Source organism: Bos javanicus, chromosome 22 (genome assembly GCF_032452875.1).
Source record: "Bos javanicus breed banteng chromosome 22, ARS-OSU_banteng_1.0, whole genome shotgun sequence".
NCBI lineage: Eukaryota > Metazoa > Chordata > Mammalia > Artiodactyla > Bovidae > Bos > Bos javanicus.
Genome location: NC_083889.1, coordinates 14,689,755 through 14,701,947, shown reverse-complemented (window position 1 = coordinate 14,701,947; position 12,193 = coordinate 14,689,755). Strand labels below are relative to the sequence as shown.

General features: G+C 55.0%; 1 protein-coding gene across 4 annotated transcripts in view; it reads right to left on the bottom strand.

Annotated features, from left to right (window-relative positions):
* Positions 1–6,519: 6,519 nt before the first annotated feature.
* Positions 6,520–12,193, bottom strand: part of VIPR1 (vasoactive intestinal peptide receptor 1) — a 33,325-nt gene continuing 27,651 nt past the window's right edge. For all 4 annotated transcript variants that reach the window (XM_061396099.1, XM_061396096.1, XM_061396097.1 and 1 more), the window contains 4 exons: positions 11,764–11,855; positions 8,870–8,999; positions 8,599–8,640; positions 6,520–7,931 (listed from right to left, as the gene is read on the bottom strand). In XM_061396099.1, the coding sequence (XP_061252083.1) occupies positions 7,740–7,931; positions 8,599–8,640; positions 8,870–8,999; positions 11,764–11,855 (456 nt within the window). In that variant the 3' untranslated portion in view covers positions 6,520–7,739. The remainder of the gene's footprint in view (positions 7,932–8,598; positions 8,641–8,869; positions 9,000–11,763; positions 11,856–12,193) is intronic.

The window sequence follows — 12,193 nt, the reverse complement described above, 5'->3', positions numbered from 1 at the left end:
ATCTTTCCAGGGTGCCCTGGCCTGACTGGACTTGACGGGTTGACAGGGCCTGCCTCTGGGTCCTCCGAAGACCTGTGTGCTCCTGGAGTGTTTCAGCCTCCTGGGCTCCACTGGGGAGCTTGAGCCAAGCCCAGGGGCTGTAATGGGTAGGGATGGTTTCTGGGACCCATGGGGGCAGGGGGAGGAGAGAGAACTGAGAGGAGGGGGTTGCAGAGAGGGAACGCAGGTGGGTGGGAGCCAACTCTGGCCGCCAGGGACCCTCTCCTTAGATTCAGGCTGTCTGACCAAGAGTTTCCTGGCGGAGGTTCTTTCCCACAGGAGGCACTCCACTTAAGGGCTCTCACGGGGACAGCACACAGCTGCAGGGGACAGAGGTGCACCCAAGGCGAGTCTCCCTCCCACCCCATAAATAGCCTGTCCTGGCTCCGGGGCCAGCAGAGTGAGCCCTGGGGAAGTGAAACTGGAGGGGGCTGGAGCTGGGAGGCAAGAAGGGGACCAGGACCATGCCTGCCCTGAGGGGTTGTTCCAGGCACATTTTCTGAGGCCCCAGGGATGAGAGCGAGGGCTGAAAGCAAGGAACACGGGGCCAGAACAAGGATGCACTTTCTCACAGGGCTGTCCAACAGCGCTCGGGGAGGTCGTGAGCACCCCACCACGAAGGTGCGCAAGCAGAGTTGAGATGACAAGATGGGACCTTGGAACATACCGTTCCCATCTCAAAGACACTGTCTCATTCGGGGCAGCTGGTGTCCACGAGGACATCAGCCTGTCTCCCGGAACGCCTCTTGTCGTGTCCAGCCCATGGGGTGAGCCAGTCGCCGGTTGCAGGAAATAGCCTGTGCCAGCGCCCATTTGAAGAGTAAATATTAGTCTTTTCAAGAGCGGTCTGTTCTCTGTCACTTGGCACAGAGGACACTGAACCGGTGTTGGGTGTTGGGGGGGGGTTGCCTATTGGCCCCCACACCCAGATGGAATCTCTGGACCGGGTTACTGCCACAGTGTAGCTCCAAGGAACAACTCTCCCCGTGTCTGAGCAGGTATCCCCTCCCAGTGACCATGCGAGCTGTGGGCGCTGGAGCCCCTGCTTAGGGGAGGTTCCAATAGCATTGAGGCCCCAAGGCCCAGGATGTAGCTCTCACATATTGTCAGGGCTGCTGCTGCACATGCAGGGGACTGGATCTTTTGACCTGGACCTCAAAGTCTCTGGGCCCCAGTTCTGACTTATATGGTTTAAAATCCTCTGATGACCAGGAAAGGGAAACCACCTGTCACCACGCCACCCTTTGGGGTGACCTTGTCCAACCACCCCAACCAACAGAGCGCCCCTTCCCCAAGCCCGTCTTGCCTTCTTTATTCTATAATTTTCTTCTCTTATTTATTGACTCCTCCATTGGAGGCTCAGCTCTGTGAGCACAGGACCTCTGCCTTGGTCTCTGTTTAGAACAGTGCACACAGCAAGAGCTCAGTCACTATTTGCTGAGTGAACAGAATGACGTTAATACTGTGAAAATAATAAACCGGTATCATTCTCGTGCCCTAAGCCCTGAAATCACACTACTTTGAAGCCCTTCCACCATGACAACCAGGGAAGGGGTGGGGATGGGTGAAGCCATCTCTGGGAACAGGGAGGATGTGGGGAGGGGGGGATGGAGGGAAGGAGGATGAGGGGCTGAGGATGGGGGGAGGATGGGGTAGAGGGTGGATTGGGGGAGGAAAACCCAGCTTCAGCTGGTGAGTGGTGGGAAGAGGAGGGGACACATCTCTCAGATGCTTGTTTAGGTTTCATTCTCTGGGATGAAAGCTTGAAGGGAAAGGAACTGAAAACTGAAGCTAGAGTTGGGTGTGTCCCCCTCTGCATTGGAAGATAGCCTCCCCTGCCCCCCCCACCAGGCAACCTGTGGCTCTCAGGAGGCCCTGCTGGGTAAAGACAGTGGAGCTACAGATTTGAAGGCAAGAAGGTCAGAGTAGGCACCTTCTCTCAAGCCTCCTTCCACTCCCAGAGGCCTGGAAGGTTCCAGAAGTTCCTCTGCTCCATGGGGTATGGGGAAGGTGGCTGAGTGGGGACCTGTGGGCCTGTCTCAGCATTGCTGGGCCCAGTGCAGAGGTGAGAGCAGCTCATCCCCAGGGTGGAAATGGAGGGATGGCTGGGGTTGGAGCGGTCTGAGGAGCCAGAGTGAACTGAGATGGGGCCTAGAGCCGGGAGCACAGGCTGGGAGTCCATGAGCGCCTGGCCACCGTGAATGTCCACCGAGACCTTAGAAGACTCTAGCCTAGTTTGTGCCAGGCTTCTTTCTCTCCTGCCACAAGGCCGCCTGTATTGGGCTCTGCCTCGTGTCTTCTTCACCCGCCTCTGCCGTTCCTGCAGGAAAAACTGACCCCACCTCAGCTGTCTCACACAGCTCTTGCTTTCTGCCCTAGGGCCTCCAGAGTCATTGTGGGACAGCTGCAGGCATCCACTTACACTCAGTCCTGCCCTGCCCAGCAGTGTGAGGCACTCCTTGGAGGGTCCCCGTGGACACGAGTTCCCACTGGCAGAGCGGTGACCAGCTCAATAGCCCCCTGGAGTATTGGCGCTCTCGGTTTCCCCGTGTCATATTTCTCTGTTCCCTGTTCCTGGTTCCTGGTCATGGGCTCTGATTTCTGGGGACTCAGGCCGCAAAGTCACCTGAGCCTCTGTGCTAGAAATGGCCCACTGGCCGTTGGTGTCCCCTCCCTGGCCCCCTCCATATTTCCCTGGGTTGCAGGGGCTAGAAGGCCCAGACCCCCCGACTGCTGAGAATTCAGATGCAACTTAGAGGGAGGCTCTTTGGGAGCAAGTGGAAGGCAGAAGGGGAGTGGGGGCCTCTCTTCCTGTGGCGTGGTGGCTGCTGGGTGGGATCTGGCAGATGTGAGTTTTTGCCACAGCAGCATACTCTGTTCCACTTCCTTGTCACCAGTTTAATGGATGTGCAACTCGGACACTGACAATAATTTCCTTCAAGGTAGTAGCTGGGGTGGTGTGACCACAAAGCTAGGCGTGCCCTAGTTTCCATTCTTCCAAACTTTTGTACGTTTGTTTACTTTCCTACTTTCAATCTCTTTCTGGGACTTCCCTTGTGGTCGGGTGGCTAAGACTGTGCTCCTAATGCAGGGGAACCTGGGTTCAGTCCCAGGGAACAAGAACCCAAATGCTGCAACCAAGACCGGGTACAATCAAGTAAATACACAAATGATAAATGTTTAAAATCTCTTTTTGCACAGAGACTTAGAGTGTTTTCTAGGTCTGACCACTGACCCATCACTGGTTTGGCTTCCTCCCCTCTGCCATCTACCACACCCACAGGCTTAGATGGAGGGAATACAGAAGGCCATACACTTACCCAAAGAGGCGTCCCAAAGGAGACTGAGAGTCAGACTCTGTTGGTTGCCTACTCAACAGCTATCTGCCTCTATCAGATCGATCCTTCTTCTTTATTAGATCGACTTGCCTCTGAAAGCCTGGTCTCTCTTACAGCCAGGGCTTGCGTGTGTGACCTAGTTCTAGCCAAGGAGCCTGAAGAGAGTATATAGAAAGTAGGTTCTGGGATAGCTTATTTTCCTGACAAAAAAGAGACACACAGGAAGCACTCTCCTCCCTGCCAGTGAATGGGGTCCTGTGAGAATGTGATGCTTGGAGCAACAGCAACCATCTTGCAATCAAGAGACAATAAGTCTGAGGACAAAAGTCAACACATTGAGGATGGTAGAGTGGACAGGAAACATCTAGGTCTAAGTTGACATTTATTGAGCCTCTGAATTAATCTTGGAGCTCCCTACTTCTAGTGGGCATCACCCTGGCAGGACCCCTTCCCTCTGGGCCACATAGAGGCTGGCTCAGAACTCTTCAAAGTTTTTTCCATGCAATATGCTGAGCTCAGAGACACTGGGACCTCTGGGAGCTGGGCTGGGACTATGGTGAGGCAAGTGAGGCACTGTTTTTGGATGCAAAACTTAAGGGGGTTGCAAAAAACTCAGTGGTAATCAGGATAAGTATTTTAATGCAATATTAAAAAAAATCAAAACTAATGTCAAAGCACAAAATGAGCAAAAAATATCAAGATTTTGAAATAAAGACAATAAAGAGTCAGGCTCACCAATTAGGTCTGCCTTTAGGTTTCTGTACAGGGCAATCAAAGTGAATCTGACCTATGACAATTCATATAATGAAGCAGGGTTCTGGGGCTGTGAGAACTGAGTTCAAGGCTGGGCTGCACTGATGACTTACTGGCGATCCCAAGTCCCTTCCCTCCTCTCTGGATTTCATCTGTCCTGCCTGGGGGCTGGGGCATTGCCTGGATGGCCTCCTGACCCATCTTCCTCATCCTCCCATGGCCTGCAGAGGGTTCTGTCCCTTTTTCTGGGAGGCTGCGTCTCCCAGGCCATCGACTCCTGGCTATTAATATCTCAGCCATCCCTGGCCTGATCAGGGTGTTTAATGACTGCCAGCTGTGGCTCCGGCCCCCTCCCCCGGGAGAGATAAGAGCAGTTCCTGTTCCCACATGGAGGGAACAGCAAGGAGCAGGGGGTGCGGGTGTGGGGTCATTGCCCGTTAAAACAGGCCCTGGGCAAGTGATGGGAACTGAGGCACTGATACCAGCTCTTCACTCCAACCACCCCTGCCTGCCAACCAGATGGAGGTGCCTGGGGATATAGACTCCCTGAGCCCACCCCCAGGGGCTGCTCTGGTCTCCCTACCTCCTGCCTGGGCTCTGGCCCCTTAGATCAGGTTCCAGCAGTCTTGGGTCTTCTCCCAGGTACCCCACAGACCTTACTTCAGCATGTTCCAAACCAGGTCCTCCCCATCTGGATGATGGACTGGCAGCTTTTCCTTGTCCCGCCCTTGGGGTTCTTCTCAGCAGCCAGAGTGGCCTGCCCAAAACCCACCCTCTCCCTTTGGCTTCATTTAAGAAGCCCCTACTGAATTCCTGCTGCAAAGAGCCCCCTCATACTTGCTTACTTGGATTCAGGTGATTCTGGCACCTCTTCTGTTCCCTTGGAATCTGGCGACTCCTCCCTAGTTCTCAGGAAGTATCCCTCACCTGGAAGATGCTCCTTATCCATTCTACTGGCAGACTGGTCACCTCCTTGGGCATCCTGTCCTCCGGAGTGGCAGGAGTCATCTACATGATGGCAGTCTGTGCCAGGATGGTGGGGGCGCTACTTGTCTTCCCAGAGTGAGCCCACCTGAGTTAACTGGGCTTTGCCCTTAGGGTCTGGGGTCAGATGTGGTCAAGGGCCAGGGCCTCGCTTGCAGGCTACCAGAGGTCTGGTTCTACCTGGGGTCACAGCTGGGTCCGAGGCTGGAAGCACTGTCACAAGGGCTTGGTTGGAGGGCCCATCCTGGGTCTCTTTCATCCCAAGCTGTCTCTGGGATCATCAATCCTGTGTCCTCACCACCTCCTCTCTCTCTTGAATCTCATTCTGAAATGGATCTGAGGGAGAGAGGCCTGACCCCTTTGTCACCTGGCCTTCTGGGGAGGGGCCTCCACTCAGGTATTTGGGTCCCTAAGGCTAACCTTGGTGAAGTCCTCGAGGCACCCACCAGGTGGCGATAGAGATGAGCTGGTCTGGTCTGATCGTGCCCAGAAAGGCAGGAGAGGTACTGGTGAGGGGTGCAGGAGAAATTCTGCTCGTGGTCACCCCTATTCTACTCCCAGTTCATACACAGCCTAGGATGTCTGCTCATGACCTCTGCTGGCCAGGAACCGTGTTTCAACTTCTCTCCATTCCTGAATGCCCCTCAACCCCTGCCAGGAGGGGGGAGTTGTGGGGTGGCAGGGCCCCACCTCTGTCCTTTTTTTTACTTTGTCCCTGTCTTGGGTTTCTCTCTCTTTTTCCATCCTCCTGGATGATAACTCTGCTTCTCTTCCCAGATATGACTCACTAATGGAGGGATTTTAGGCAGAGTGGTGACTGGGCCAGGACCAGGCAGAAAGTTTGCAGGAAGGGGAACCCAAGGAGGTCAACGGGAGCAATGGCTTTGAATCCATCCGTTGCTGACCAGCATCATCTTCTTCACCCTGCAGCCTCTGTGTTTAAACCTATTAGAGGCATTGTCTGTTTCTGGTGACACTTATTCTGTCCTCTGCCACCCGGAGAACAGCAACATGGTCATCTCATGACCTGCATGCTCTTTGGGTGTCGGTGCCCAGACGTAACCACTTCTGGGACTGCGGACAGCTCTGTCAGCTGTCTTGTATAGTTCCAAGAATAGAACTGTCTCTTCTTGGTTGGATTTAGGGGGCAGGGGGACACAACAAGGACGGGATAGAACTTCACCACCCTCAGAGGAGAGAGGAGGGTACCACTGAGCAATATGTGAGTTGAAAGCCCTTAGAACTGTGTGTTCCTCACATGGAAGCCAGAGGGGTGGTGGCGTCTGACTTTGGTGACGATTTTGACCAGCCCTCCTTGGAATGAGGGATGGGGGGATGGCCACGAGTTGGAAGCTGGTCCCCATTTTATCCCACATGGGAACACCAACCGCCAGGAAAACCAGGCTAATCCAACCCAGTGTTTATTGTTGCACAAGGCTGTTTGCAGTCCTGAGGGGATCTTCTGGCTGGCGCGTGGGTAGCAGGCCGTGTGGCCACAGGGGTGCAGGGAAGATACAGGCTGTGACAACCCCCAGGCTCTTGTCCAGAGGATACACGGGCCAGAGGACTCCTCAGCCACACTCCGGGGAGAATGGGAATGGGGTTTGGGGATGGTGCTAATAATGATTCCAATGGTGATACAAATAAGCAAGAGGATCCCGCTGGTTACAATATATAAAAGGCAGCATAAAAGTCTGTGCTTTCACTTTCCCATCAGCAAGATCTGAGTTCAAATCCTGTCTGTGTGACAAGGTGAGGTCCCTGCTCTGTGTGAGGCTCACTGTGATTTAGTGCCCACCTTGCTGGGTTGCTGTGAGGATGAAGGGGCCTGTGAGCGTCCATCATCTCTGAGCCTGGTGCTAATAGTTGGCACACAGGTGGGCAGCTCCCATAGCCCATGAGGATCGGTAGGGCTGGAGGTAATCTACTGGAATTGGTCCAGCCATCCCGGGGCAACTCCACCTTAGCAGGGACTATGGAGACAGCTGCCCTCCCCAAACTAAAAACTCCTTGTTTACAACCGCACCTGCTGGAGGCAGAAAAACTCATTCACTGCGAAGAGCTGGCAGCTATGAGGAGGCACTGAGGGAGGGGACCGCATGTCTGGAGAGATGCCTGAATGGTGATGCTTAACCCCAAAGAACCTGATGTCAGCGGTGGAACTTCAGGCACTGTCCAGGTGGTGGTGGCAGGTGACCTTTCGGGGCAGTACCCTTGTCGCCTGAGATAACAGCACATTCCCAAATGCACTGTCTGGGGATAGGCGGTGGCCTTTCTCCGATGGCTCTCGAGAGCTACCGGGGGTGGAATCAGGAGAATATGCAGGTTTCTTGCCCTCGATTGGAGGAGGGAGTCTTTGGGGGCGGAGTCTGAAGACTGAGCTTCACCCCACGTCTTCCAGGTAGGAGCTTCCAGTGTTCCTCCACCTATGTACCCTCGTCCTCCAGGCAGGCGCAAAGGCAGCGTTCTCCAGGGGCTTCCGGACAGTGATCTGGGGGCCCTGGGAAGCCTCCTGAGCTCAGGGCTGGGGCTGACCTCGCCCGAGAGGTCTCTGTCCCCGGTGCCGCGCGGGGTGGCGGGCGGTGCCGGCGAGAGGGGTCGCCCACCCGCCTGGGCACCTGGCGGTCAGACCAGGGAGACTTCGGCCTGGAAGCTGGAGGAGCGGCCCGCACCCGGGCTGACGCGGGTCAGCATGGAGACCTGCGTGCTGCATGTGGCCCCGTTGCTGCCTGCGGACGGGTGCTGGTATTTGGGGTCCCAACCCAAGACGCCCTGCAGGTGCCAGCGCCGCCACTTCCGCCGCAGCTCTGCCTGCACCTGGGAGAAGGGAGAGTGGTCAGGCCCGCCCCAAGGAAGCCTCCTGCCATGCTGACTGGGCTGTACTCCATCTAGGATGTGGACCCGGTCAGTCATATCCTCTTGAGGAGTCTAATGTGAGGGGCCAGAGGCTACTTTGGGCGCTGCAGAGATGGGACCTCCTTGGTGGAGCCAGGTCAAATCAAGCGATTGGAGTTGAGGGAGGTGGGAGCCAGAGAGGATCAGAGAATGCAGTCTAGGGAGGGAGTGGGATGCTGCCTGGGGTGGCTGTACTGTAGTCTCCTGATCTTTGCCTTCTAAATCACTTGAACTCATCCAAGTAGATTTTTTGCTTTGTAACCAGGCTCCACAGTGACTCAACCTTCTCTTGCTGCCTCCAACCATCCCCGCTCACACTGCACATAGCCACCCAACACAGCACTTCTCACATTCTTCTCTCACGAATCACACGAATCCCCGGAGATTTTCTTAAAAGCAGATTCAAAGTCAGCAAGTCCGGGGTCGTCTCAGAAATCAGCATTTTAAGCAAGGTCCTAGGTGCCATCACTGACGAACTAGTCTGAGGCATAGCAAGGTTTGACCCTTCTCTGCTCTCCACATCAGGGCTTTTGGACCCTGGGGCGACGAGACTCTGTTCCCTGGCCCCCAAGGTCTGGGAGGGGCTTACCTCGCCATTCAGGAAGCAGTAGAGGATGGCCACCACAAAACCCTGGGGAGGAAGGGAGCAGGAGAAGTGAGGTAGATAGACCCAGAGAGCCCCAAGCCCTGCCCTACCCGTGTTCCCTCGGTTAATCAAAGGGCTAAACGTAGAGTAGGTGCTTAATAGATACTTATTACAATGAAAAGATTGGCACCTAGGGGCAAGAGGCCAAGGCCCCAGGAGAATCCCCTCCCTTAAAGCCCAGAGAAGAATGCAGCCTTACGTCCACAGTTCCTACCTGGAAAGAACCCACGACGAGCTCAAAGACCAGTTTCACTTCAGCCTTAAAGTTGTCGGGGAAGAAGGCGAACATGATGTAGTGCACGCCAAACAGGGGGATCAGCAGAAGGGTGGACTTGGCCAATCTCCTGGGGACAGGGGAGGGGCAGGCAGTGGGCATGCGTGTCCACACATGTGGCCACAGAAGACAGGGACAAGGAGCAGGATGTGTGAGGATGGGCTGTGGGTTCTCGCCAGCCCTTTGCCCACATATTTCTGTTCTGTATCTGCAGTGCCTATATCCTCATGCCCCCCGGCCGTCCTCCCCTGGACAGGCTCATGAGAGACAGAGTGTAACCCCTCTATTTCACTTCCTGGAGGAGAGCACATAAAGGAAGGCCACTGCTGAAAAACCCGAGGATGATGCGTAATAGTGGTTATTTCAGGCTCCATGGCCACTAATGGGGATATTAAGCAACGGGACATCGTGGTTTGTTTTTCCCTGGTCTCAATTTCTACAATCTGTACAATGGGGTGAGTGTATGCTCAACATGGTCAAGTAAGAGAAGTGGTTTTTCAGTCTCTACATCGTGTCCAGCTCTTTGGGATCCCATGGACTGCAGCACACCAGGCTTCCTTGTCCTTCACTATCTCCCAGAGTTTGCTCAAACTCATCTCCACTGAGTTGGTGATGCCATCCAACCACTGTAAACTCGGAAGTGCTTTGGGTGCTACAAAGTGCAATGTTTTCATGAGAGACCAATGCTTTATTGGAATTTGAGGGCCTTTGGGAAGGAAGGCTTTGTCATTGGGTTGCTGACCGCATCTGTCCAAGGTCACTTGGGAGGATGGTGGGTGCTCAAGTTTGTGCTTGGTCACCAAGGGTGACTCAGGGTCAACTAGCAAAGGCCTGTCTTTGGCTTCTCTGCTGTGTCCACTTCCTCAGGAGTTGCTACCTTCTCTGGGATCACACCCCTTTCCCCCCGCCTCCCCCTGACCAATACACACAACCCCAGCATTCTCCAAAAGACCAGCTTTTCCTTTACCACCCTTGCGTGCTGAGCAGGGTCCACACTCACTTGAAACGCCTTGCCGCTTTCCTGTGGAACAGGGCTCATCCTGGTTCAGGCCTCCCAGCCCCCTGACCTGATAGCTGGTCCAGGCAGCGTGAACCCACAGTCCTCTGGCTGGGAGAGGTCTGAGGGGTGGATGTGTCTCTGCCTTTATCTCTCCTGCCCTGGCAGTCAGTCCAGGGGAGCCTAGCCCTGAGTCTAAGGACCCACAGCAAACTGTGGGCAGAAGAGCTGGCCTGGCCCCACCCACTCCTTCCTGGACCTGGTTCCCCACCACACCAGTATCCCCAGCCCTGCCCACCGCTATCTGGCTGCAAACCTATCCCACGCACCCGCGACTGGCAGATGGAGTCTTTCTTTAAACTGAAGGCTTGTGGGGAGGTGGAGAGTGGGAGCTGACAGTCCCTCCACAGGGAGCTCCATCTTCCACTCCCCCCACCTCTTCTGCCTGCCGACAGCTGTTCAGTTTCCACCTCACCCACGTGGACCTGGCGATGACCGGCTTGCTCTGCCTCAGATGCAAGCCCTTTTGAGCAGTTGTACGTTTGGGGGAAACAAGGCCCTGCAGGCAAAGTAGAGGAAGAGGGGGCACAGGCCTGCTGTGCTAGCCCTCCGGCCCACTGCAGCCCCTGAAGGGCCTTCCTTTCTCAGACTGGAAGGGAAGCCCCGCCTCCACACCCAGCAGGAGGGAGAGCTGTCACACCAGGAACTCAAGTCCTCTTAGTCTCATCAGAGAGAATCGCAGGATTCCAGAATAGAATCCTAAATCCAGCAGCTCGTGACATTCTTTCTAGCCAGATTAGAACAACAGCACAGATTCCCCAGAGAGAAGCTGGGCCCAGGAGAACATTCTAGAATCCCAGCACTGAAAGGCCCTGGTGGGATGCCCCAGGTTTGCCTTGTCTGTGTGGTGCATATAATCAATCTCCTGTTCCCATCTGTGGGTGTACAAACCGACTCACCCTCCCACAGCCAACGGCTTTGGGTTTCTCTAGTTCTGTCTTCCAGCCTAATTGTTCTCATGAAACCTGCCGGTTCTCTCATCCCCACAAGCACAGGAATGCCCCTTACACCTTTCAAGCAAGGCTATGACCTCTGTCCCCACGGGCAGTGTGCCCTCGCCCTGCCATGGTGATGTGCTCCCAAACCTTTGAGGAGGAGGGAGTATGGGTCAGTTTCCTCATCTGTGAAATGGGTATGATTTGGAGGCGACTAGGAGAAGGAAATGGCAACCCACTCAAGTATTCTTGCCTGGAGAGTCCCATGGACAGAGCAGCCTGGGAGGCTACAGTCTATGGGGTCACAGAGAGTCAGACATGACCCAGCGACTCACACTTGGAGGAGACTATATGGATGGAATGAGATGAAGCCTGGAAACCCCATTGCACGTGCCTGGCATGTAACCTGCGGGTGCCATTACTACTCTCAGGGGGTACTGAGTCCTGAATGTGGCTGTCTCCTTGGTAGACCTGGGGCTCCTCCTAGGCATCTGTCTACCACACCTCATTTTTGTGCCAGGCACGAGTCAGGCACTGGGCACATGGTGTGAAAAGGACACAGGTTATCCACTATCTTCTCGAGCTCCCTAGTTTAGCAGCAGATACACAGCAGGGCAGATCCCCTTCTACGTAAGTCGTGAAGAGAAGTAGGCCTGGGACTCATGGGCCAGGGGAGGGTTGGGGTGGGGACATGTGTGGACTGAGCCAGGCCATGGGGTGGAGCTGGGCAGAGCATGCTGGCTGTTTGGTGACTCTGGAGGGGAGCTTCTAGGGAATGGGTAATGATCTGAGGACTGGAGCTGGGGATATTGGGAGGGCTGGGGCCCTGGACCTGTACTCACGAGTACGGGCTGCTGTCACTCTTCCCGACATCTGGGGGTCGCAGTTTCTGAACCAGGATTCCAATGATGCGAATGAACAGGATGAAATTCACCTGGTGGATGGTGGGGCCAAGGTTAGGTGGTCAGGGAGGGGAGGCAGGGTGTCTAGTCCCCTGGACTGATGGCCTTTTCCACCAAGGCCAAGTTACCTGTCTATTGTACCTTTTCCCTAGCTCTTCCCTGTTTGGGAGAGTCATCCAGGAACCCCCTTTCACATCCCCAAGGGCTGGGCCTCCCCATTTGCTTTCTCTACTCTAAAGGAAGAACTTCTGGGGAAAGAGCTGGGGACAGTCCTGCCTCAGGCATCGGTCAGGAAGTCTAGGTTTCAGTTCTGACCTAGACGTGAATGTCCAGTGGGGCCTTGGTCAATTGCCTACCCACTCCGGGCCCA